The sequence below is a fragment of the Alligator sinensis genome, unplaced genomic scaffold (genome assembly GCF_000455745.1).
Source record: "Alligator sinensis unplaced genomic scaffold, ASM45574v1 scaffold682_1, whole genome shotgun sequence".
NCBI classification, from domain to species: domain Eukaryota; kingdom Metazoa; phylum Chordata; order Crocodylia; family Alligatoridae; genus Alligator; species Alligator sinensis.
Window position 1 is genome coordinate 2,396,051 of NW_005842011.1, and position 10,504 is coordinate 2,406,554.

General features: G+C 36.8%; 1 protein-coding gene across 1 annotated transcript in view; it reads right to left on the minus strand.

The window, feature by feature from the left end:
• Positions 1-232: 232 nt before the first annotated feature.
• FNDC1 (fibronectin type III domain containing 1) overlaps positions 233-10,504 on the minus strand; it is a 125,395-nt gene continuing 115,123 nt past the window's right edge. Inside the window, exons 16-20 of the mRNA XM_014519127.2 lie at positions 9,111-9,190; positions 6,946-6,975; positions 5,177-5,338; positions 3,598-3,720; positions 233-2,110 (exon numbers count right to left, since the gene is read on the minus strand). Of these exons, the coding sequence (XP_014374613.1) occupies positions 1,995-2,110; positions 3,598-3,720; positions 5,177-5,338; positions 6,946-6,975; positions 9,111-9,190 (511 nt within the window). The 3' untranslated portion in view covers positions 233-1,994. The remainder of the gene's footprint in view (positions 2,111-3,597; positions 3,721-5,176; positions 5,339-6,945; positions 6,976-9,110; positions 9,191-10,504) is intronic.

A 10,504-nucleotide genomic window follows, 5' to 3' on the forward strand; every position in this document is an offset into this window, starting at 1 on the left:
TGTTATGTTGTTCAGTAGGGGAAAATATTTTAAAGGAGTAGTTGGGACACTATTCCCTAGTTATTCTGGCTGCAAAGACCTTATGAAACTTGGTCTTACACACACTTCTTCTGTTAATGAAAGGTGGCACCTTTTGTTCTTCCAACTCTGGGTTTCTGACATTTGAGAGACTTGAATCTATGTCAGCCTTTTAGCACAGACAACCAGAAGGGATACAATTAAAATGGAACAATATATCATGTTTATTAGGGAAAAGTTATATTTAAAGATCATATATTTGGCACTGTATGGAAGCAAAAAGATTAGAAAACAACTGAATGTTCAATCCCAGAATCACTGAAAAATAAAAAGCTCTTTTAATGATCATTTCAGTTACTTTTCTCCCCATACATTTACAAAACTACACAAGCAATTTTAAAGATATTAGTCCTATACTGTGTGTAAACTGATATAAGAGCAAAAGATGAACCAGAGGTTGGATCTGTCCCCGAGGTACTCTGCTATTTTCCCAGGCAGTCAGAGTGCTGGAGTCTTGTTTTGACAATGAGCAAAGGCTGATAGGTTTTTACAGTGAAATGTTTTGGCCACAGAGGCTACAACTCATTGGTGAAAAGTAAACTGGTGATGCAAGACTGCACAGAAAGAGTAACAGGGTAGAAGAAAACTGATGCTGTGATGCACTAAAATGCTACTTCTTTGCCAGCTTTTCAAACAAGGGTTGCAACCCTTGGCAAAAATCTGGTGTGTACTTCCTAGACACCCTGTATTGGTCTGCCATTATGAGGTACTTTAGAGAAAGAGCATGGAGACTTTCACACTGCATTCCCATGATGGATCAAAGTTAGAAGAGTTTTGTGTCCCTTGAACATCCCTAAAGGTATCTGCTTTTTCAGAAAATAACTTAAAACTTGTCTGCAAGTCCTGCATTACACCTCTTCAGTACCTCAGTAAAGAGATACTTAATAAAGTGGCAAGGAATAAATAATACACGAACAAGATGAAAATGGATCAAACAAAAACTGCGCTAAACCTGTTAAATAGTACTGGACAGAAAGTTAACTAACGTTGACACATGGCTGGATCTGGCACTTATTCTGGCTGACAGTGCAATTTTAATATGGACAAAGGGATTTAACTCCCCTTTAATATCCAGTCCATTGGTTTGAGAAGAAGCCTGACATAGCCCTTTGATCAACAGTAAAAATGTCAGTATTGTAACAATTCAACAGTACTCACAAGAAGAACACAGTTCTTTCCATGGTTAATATATTGTGCATAAGAAAATGTTTCATGGAACTAACAGCACCTTTTACATAATAATCCCAAACATATTTATTAAGTGAACATGAAGACCTCAGTATCTCTAAGTAGTACTCCTGCAGACATACAGTACTGTATTTTATATATATATAAAAGTGAATTTACATTGTGACCTGGTGTTTAGTCCAGCAATGGGAAAACCCCATAGAAAAAGTCTTAAGTAGAATATATTGCCTTTGGTGAATGTCTAGTAACTTGGCATGACTGCATAGTAAAATTCTGAAGCATGGAGCTCAGCCAGTGGTAGGTGACAGAGCACTCCATTCCTAACAGTGGAAAGTGTTTAGCATTCCATTAAGCAAGCACAGCATGCTTAGGTCATTCCTGCAAGATATAGGCAACTTCCAAGTTTTCATGGCTAGTAAAGTTTTAGGTTTCACAGGTTGCACCAGATGCAACCGTATCTCCATGCCTTTAAGACCCAGAGAAAGAAAGGAGGACACCAAACTCGAACACTGTCCACGTTTCCCAAGCAGAGACATCAAGCAGCACCACAGACTTAGGTTGACAAAATGTGTACAGCATTTGGTTTGGCTGGGGTCTTCTGAGCAGCTGGTCTTAGGTGGTTCCCTTCTTGTTTCTTCTTTTCCTAATCAACTGCTCACAGTCCTTTGGTACGAATCATTCAAAAGGCATGGATGGTGCGTCAGGTCTGCAGGCAGACTGCTACATGATTACCATTTCCCTGGAATAGGCACGCCACACTCATACCAGCCCACATAGTAATAAGGCGTTGTATAACCAATGCGCCCAAATGATACAGGTTCCTGGCGAAACTGGCGATAATACCCTGTCAGAGAAACAGCAAAGGGTGGTTCAAACCAAAGGGAAAGTAACTTGACCAATGACTTTTCTGCATTACTGAAAGCTAAGGGGGCTCATACATAGCAGTTACCAGAAGAAAAAAATAAGACCTAAATGTTATTTTAGCAAAACGTAAAGTCAAAAGTCCTTTCAACCTTGCCTAATTCTATCATCTCATTCCATCTATACACATTTCTTTGACAGTTTCAGTTGAATTCACTACTCTAAAGCTCTGTCTTGAACTTCTTGTGTAATTTTATGATCTGTCTTTAACCCCCTTCTGCATTGTACTCCAAAGAACACTACATGTCAACAGTGGGTTCTCTCCTCTCTATAAAGCTGTCATATCAATTTAAGTTCATGAAGCAGTCTAGGATGAAAGGTGCCCTGAAAATAAATGAACATAGCATCTTAAAGGACTCAAAACAATATTCAATAACCCCCACTTTATAACAAAATAAGGAGGCAAAATGTAACACAGGAAATAGAGAGTTAACCACCACTTATTTAAGTGGTAACTCTTTTCCCCATCTGCAGAAATAATTTGACAGCTTAACACATTAAAAATCCTCAGCATTCTTTTCTACATAGTTTATGCAGTGGAACATCTGAACTGTTGATTACTGTGCCAGACAGAATTTGTGTGCTCCCTATCTGTTTCTGAGAGGTGGTAATGCACAGCTGGATTAGCAATCCTTATAACAAATACAGAAGTGCAATAATATGCTATGATATCTAAATGTAACTAACTTGGAGCTTCACAGTCACCCAAAATCTAATATCAATGTGTCTAAAATAAAAGCAATTAAGGTGGAGTGAACAATTCAGAGCAAAAGCATTTACACAAAAAACAGCCTCTTTTTCTCCTCATGGAATACTTATGTGTGTGTATGATTTTGAACTGATCACATACTGTTTACCAGGAATGCTTGACATTAAAATTCAAGCCATATTTATGTAGTTGCAACTAATCATATATGGCATGTGGTATTGTTTCGGTTTGTGACCGGATGACCCAAATCTTATAATTAGGTGAAAGGGCTTCAAAAGCTAGTCAGGGCTTTTAGTAATTTTCTAGTTTATTCCATTAAGTGATCTGTGGAGGCATTCTCTCTCAACTTTTACAGGTCATTGTGGTTTGTAGATTATTAACCCATTAGAGTAGGCTTTTCTATATGTTCATTCATGCGCTTTTGCTAGTGCGCATTAAATTTAGTACCTCCATTGTGAGGTACAAGAAAAAAGTGCATTAGTCTATTTTAAGGAGCATTAGCAAAAGTGTACGCTTTTTTCTGATGCTTTAATGCACATTAAAATAGGCTAATGCACGTTTAAGTGTATACATAGATGCACCCATAGTCTAATTACACCGGCATAAATTCTAACAGAAGTTCCTATAACTCTGGACAGAGCGAGAGAAAATGACAAGCTCCCCAGGTTCCATTCAATTTGACCTTAGTTTCACTATTTTACCTCGAATGGTAGGCAGGGCTTCAACGTATGACTGAGGTCCTGTTCTTCCATCCATGTGAGAATCCACAAACTGGCAGTGGTCTTCTCCTCTCCCCCAGCTATCTCCAATACCATAGAATGTATCTGAAAAGCACATCCAAGATCAGAACTATTCCCCTTAGTGCTATTACAAAGAGCTTTATTTTTGCTGGGGGCAATTTGCCATTTGCAGGAAAATAAAGACAGCAAAAAGTCAGTAAATACAGGACAAACAGTAATGCACCAATAAATAAAGGTTTTAAAGGTAAATATACCAAGGCACCAATAGATACATAATACTGTAAAAGTTAAAGAATGCTGTATTTGCTAATAGGAAGGGGTGGGGGGGGGGAAGCACTGTAACTTTTCTTAAACTGGAACTCCACAAAAATAATAATTTATCTATAATGCAACACCAGTGATAGTGCAGGGAATTCCAACTGGACCGGCTACTTCAATGTGTGATGGGGAAGCAAAAATACCCACTAGGCCACTAGTGCTCATTTGATAGCAGTCTCAGGTTCAAGCTAGGATGTGTGGCTGCAGGTTCCTTATACACAGGATCCTACTGTTCTGACTGTTTGCATGTCATTTGTTCAGGGTCCTGAAACAATGCAAATGTTTTGCCATAAAACTCCAAAGAAGCTTGAAAAATTTAGGGATAATCCTACAACCCTAACTAATATTCCCTCATGGCAAAATAGATTCTTGTGTCTACAGTCTTGTGAAAGTTACCGTTGATTCCCCATCAGTTTCTGGATTTCCACTGAGGGTATATCTAACCCATTAAAGAGAAAAACTCTCTATGTGGACCCTTTCCATGGATCCCCCATACATATCTGGCAATTAATACAGGTATGGATTTCCATTTATGCTTTCAGAAGCTCTGCAGGAAGAATGCATGCAGAATATTCCAGAGGTATCTGTAGAGTTGCTTAGTGACAGCTTTTTAAAATTTGGTGCACTACCTAACTAGTAAAACAGATTCTTTCTGAGCACAAGTGTGCCATTCAATAAATCTAATTATAGGTTCTGCCTTTTACTCATGGGCCTTTTTTAGTGCTATAAGTGAAATATTTTTTTCTGCTTTAATTCAGAGTGGAAAGAATAACTATAAGTATAGTGATATACATACTGGTCAACTGCAGGAATCAGACTAAAGCTTCAATATTCCTGTTTCTTACTTAGTAGTCCTATATGTATACCTTTATCACTTGGAGCCATTTTTTAATTTCCTTTTAAGAAGTTCTGCAGAGAGATCTGTAGGGTTGCTTAGATGCAGAACTTTGCTTTTACTATGACAGTGCCCTGCTGCAGGGCCATGTCATCCACTTATTAAGCAGGACTCCCCACTGATCTCTGAGGCAAGATCTGTTTAAAAACTAATAGCATGATATGGCTCCATAGCATCTTCAGCTGAACCTTATGACTCTCGGAAGTGTCTTCAAGATGGTATCCCATCCTCCTTTGATGAATAAACCCAGTGAATAAAAACAGCCTCACATATCCGAATCCTGGCATCATAAAAAAAAACAAACCAAAACCCAAGCCCCATGCATACCTTTCAGGTCATCACTGAGGTAAATCTTGTATCTCAAAGAGTTGCAGAGAACCACTCCCACAAATTTTCTATACCAAGTCCGTTTCACATATTGCTTGCCACTGCAATCTGAGTAGGTAGGATCGTATTTAAATGTAAAAGGGATCCAGATGGGCTCTCCACCTTGAAAAAATAAAATAAAGTAAAATAAATTAAAATAAAATAAAACATGAAGGACAGATCTAGAAAAAAAGGAAACATCAACATTTTGCTGAGATTCATGCCCTAGGTCAAGAAGTAACAGGATCAGGATCACAAGTTTCAGGATCAAGATAATAAGCTATCCTTTTAGTTCTAGATGCCCAAGGTCAAAAATCAACCAGTTACTCTCTAAGGTGCTACCCTTTCCCTGCTTTCTGTATATCATGAATGAAATAAAATCAATAACTCTGTCAGGTCCTTTCTACACATTCATTAATCATATGCCATTAAAATGGTGTTAAAATATGATTACATGTAGCACTTTTAAAAATCATGTTAGAGATGGGGAAAAAACCCCCCTACTTAATCATCAGATCCATTCTCTCTGTAAGGACCTTCTGTTATAAGATGCAATACAGAAGAAACAATTAATGAATTATGTCTCCCTCCCTCCCAATTTTAAGCGCATGCATAGTCTCATTACTTTCAGCAAGGTAGCTCCTGTACCTAAAAATGAACATATGATTTAGAAAGATACTTAACAGAGACTCTGAGTAGTTTGGATACTAACGTTATCTGTATATAGTCCCATGTGGTTTAATATTAAACAAGGCAATGGGTCTCTTCATTAAAGAACACATGGTTAAAAAAAAATAAAAAATAATAAAAAAAAAATAAAAAAAATAATCAACAATGGACAATACACTTCAGTGTGAAATAAATTCTGTTGCTGCTGTTAAGGTAAAAAGATAGGGTTTAAAAACCTCATTAAAGGTTTTGGAGTTTTTTGTTTAGTAACTTTAATTTATATCAGAGACTCAATGAAATAAAAACAGATTTGATACCAGCAAGAAATGAGACCTTTCCTAAAGAACTCAAACTAGAACTATTTTAAGTGGTTGAGTGCTATCAATTACATTGCTAAGATTCAATATTATAAATAACTAGCTTGTTATATACTGCATTTACTTGAATGTAAGACAACCCTGAATATAAGACAAACCCCCAATAATTAGATTCTATATAAGGAAAAATTATAAATGTTATAATTTTCCACGTATAGAATATAATTATTGAAGAGTTAGCTTAAATTTGCCCTCCCTTCCACTGCTACAGGGGAAATGAATCAGGGGGGTCAGGTAGCCTCCCTACACCTTTTTCTTCCTGCAGTTCCTCCCTACCTAGCCTTGTGGTAAGTTCCTATCAGTATGTTTCCCCATCTGGGCCATATGTTTTATAATTATGCTCAGTGTTGGCTGCATTTCATCAATGTTATAGGTAGTATTCATAACTGATCACATGCTGCTTCTGGCAGCAGTTTAATGATAGACATAGACAATGTAATGAAGTGTCCTGGTATGTGACTTCATGATGAGGGGCTTTCCCTCTCTCTCCACCCCAAACCTCTGCTGACTAGCGGAAAAAAACCTCATCTTGAATTTGAGTAAATATGGTAATTTCCTTTCTTATAAACAGTAGAGTCCACCTTCATTCTATGCGTGTGTATGTATATATATGTACGCCTACAATATCAGCTTCCTACAAAGAATTTACAGACAGTTATCAGACATTATCAAAAAAAGACTTACCAGGTGGTCTGACAATAAGCAGAGGATTATCTATAATGAAATAAAAAAGTACAATTCAGTGTTTTGCCTTGAAGCTTTATGTCTCCTAACGTTAAACATATTGGGTGTCAAAGAAAATGGCATTTGCAGAGAACAATTCTTTCAAGCTGTTCCATGAACGCTGTTTTCAAAGCTAACATTATATATGCCATATCAAGGACCTCCTCAACTGAAGGAAACTATACTTGGATTATGCCATTTATGATTTACCAGTACCCAGAAGTGGATAAACTCCACTGCAAGCAAAGCGGGGGAAAAAAGATTTCAGTGTTCCCTTCAGTTCAGTGATAGGAAGCTCCTGGTAGCCCCTGAGAGCCCTGTCCAAAGCACGAATAGTTTCTGATCATCTGAAATTTTGTCTTTTTAAAATGAATATGTAATAAAAGGTTTATCACTTATTAGTTTCTGATTTATGGCTTAACTTTCAAGACTGAACTGAAAAAGGTGTTTAATGCTAGATTAAAATACAAGCACTTTTTTTGTATCTGTCACTGTGATATATATATAGGTTCCTGAATTGACCTTTTTTGAGCACAGGATGCCTCGAGCAAAGATATATGTTTATCCATTGTTTGGCAAAGTTCCAGGAAGTTTTACTCAAGAAATCAAACAGAAGGTTGCTGTCTTCTTCAGAGAATGACCTGGGGTAAAATGGTACACCTTTACTATACTGCTTAATCCCATTATGTGTTACTCAACCCACTGTATAGTTGGAGTTATGTTAGACAAGCTTTCAGGCACAAAATGCTCTTCTTCCGGTCTAGATCATGGCTACAGCACTCCAGCCCTGCCAATCCCACAATGGCAGTTATTTCTTTGAGACATTCTTTTGCATTTTCACCAGCTAAAAGCTTCAACTTTTTCAGAGAAACATTCTGAACTAGTAGCTTTTCTTTCTGCTGATTTCTCCCACTGGGCATGGGATGCAACAACTCTTGGTATTTACCACAGTTTGAAAGCCTTCTTGGCCATACTGCAATTAACAACTTAAAACATAATGGATTTAACTTGTTCAATAACATGTCTAATTTGACTGATTTCAAATGGCAAAACTAAATCCTTTGGCTTTAATTCTGTAAATTGCTGAACACTTTCTGGAAGACAGGCTATACTGTATTCTCGCACTCAAGGTGATGATAGGAGTTCTTGTTGGATTACATTTAAACAAAACCTTTTGTTTAAACATTCTGGGTCCATTACACAGAACCTTTTACTTGATTTTGCAGTTGCTCTATTTTGTTTGCTTTCACTGACAGAACTTTCTTAATCTTAACAGGAGTTCTTGGACTTCTGTTGGATTAAGCTAAATGGGTACAAACGAGACAGTAAGCACCAAAATTATCACAAGGCTAAAATCTGTAATCCTGGAAGATGTTGGACATTTAACTCGAGTGAAGACTGTAGAACTTGGCCCTTTCTTGTTCAGTGATAACACTGGCTTGGGGCTCACTGGAAAAAAAATAGCTAGTGTATAGGGTACATATTACCCTACAGCATAGCACTATTACCACTATAGCACAGAATCTGATAAAGTAGGCTGTTGCCTACAAAATCTTATGCCTTTCTGAACAAGTTAAGCTTTAAGTTACTATCTTGACATGCCTTCTGCTTGACTTCAGGCTAACACAGCTAACTAGCTCTTGTCCCTATGAAAAGGAGTGCACATTGTCAAAAAAAGGCAAAATTCATTTGAAATTTTCCTGTCTGATGGAATAATTGCTTCCTATGTTCTACCCCAAGACAATTACTTTCAACCATTCAGCTGTTCACAATTAGGAAGCTAATTTATTAATCTGTCTGCTCAATCTATTAATGATGCATTAAATATCCTATTGTGCCTATGTTGCTGAATATTAGTAGTCTTTTGTACTGAAATTTAAACTTCCCAGGTGCATTTCATATAGGTATTAAATTTCACAGATCCATGTTATTACATTTCCCATACTGACCTGAAAGAATAGATACTTTCCCCTTATTTTCTTTAAATTTAACAACCCGATAATATTAACACAGAAAGTATATCATGATTATCAATCATCATAGGTGTTACAGCTTGGCCATTGTCCTGGCTTACCTATCACTAGAAGTCCAAGCTTGAAATAAGAACAAATAATAATAACCCATACCAGATTCTGTGACAAATGAGACTGAAGAGCTCACAGGTCCATAACCATAGGGATTCTTTGCTTGGACTTTAAAATAATACCTGAAATAAAAAGTAGCCTGTTAAAAGTAGCATGTTTTCCATGTTAGCAAGTCCATTTTAAACAACTGCACAGATGGGGAAAGACTAGGGAGTGCAAACTAGCATAGTTCCATTGAGTTCAGTACTCCACTGACTTTAATGGACCTGCATCAATTTATAACAATTGAAGATCTAGGTGTTATTCATGTGTTCACTTCTTTTTGAAAGAACTATCATATATTGGACAATACTGTCCTAGTTCTTTGAAAACTGGATATAATTGCAAACTATGTGATTTGAAGAGAATGCTTGCCTATACAAATGCAAGAGCTGTGGAGAGAGATATTATGACCTTAGCGAAAGCAAAGTAAATACAGACTCACTCCAATGGAATCAGTGGTGTAAACTTAAGTTTTAAACAGGTGCATCTGAGATTAGAATCTAAGCTTTTACATTCATTTATTAACTGGAGTATGTTCTGATAATATGAGAAAAGTCATAAATGTTGAGGTGTTAGTTATTTAGTTAAGACCCTGATACAGGAAAGCATTCAAAACATATGCTTAACTTCAAGCACGTCTCAGTAAAACTCAAAGATCGAAACCAGATTAATCAGGTATTTTGTGTTTAAATACATACTTAAAGATAATTTCATTTCCTTCCAAAATTGTATGGTTTGGGGTTAAAAAGATAACATATTTTATTTTCAGTTTTATGGTTCTTTTCATTTCTTTATTTTTTTTTCCTGTTTTCTTTTAACCATTTTTCTATTGCTAGAAGTAGAAGAAAGGTGGATGGACAGCAAGTGGTAGAAAATAATAAAAGATTAATTTCTTTGGTTTTTGTTCTTATGTTCAAAAATGTCAAATCTGTTAGGAAAAAATGTAAAAACACAAAAAAATGCAAACATTTTCACAAAAGATTATTTTGATCATTTGACCAGTTCTATGCCTGGGCTGCATTATCTTTTCCACAGTATCTGTAGTCTTGGCTGCTCCGGGGGCAGTACAGCTCCAATAAAACCAGGGCTTCCACACTGCCAGGAACTGAGAAGCACATTCTTGGTCCGAGTCATTTCTAAGGCCAAAGGTTCTAGGATCCATATAGGCCCATCAGACTTCTGTCTGTATCCCATGGTCTATTTAGTAGAAAGTAGTGCCCCACATGCCTAGCTCATATGTTGGGGTTTGTTATAGAAATGCTGGCAGCCACTCATACAGGATATTAGTCTCAGGGATGCTACTGATAGAGCTACAAGACCTAAAGTTTCTAAATTTTAGATATTTGATGTTGAAATGAAACTAAATAGCTGTTGTTTGGAAACAATACAGCAGG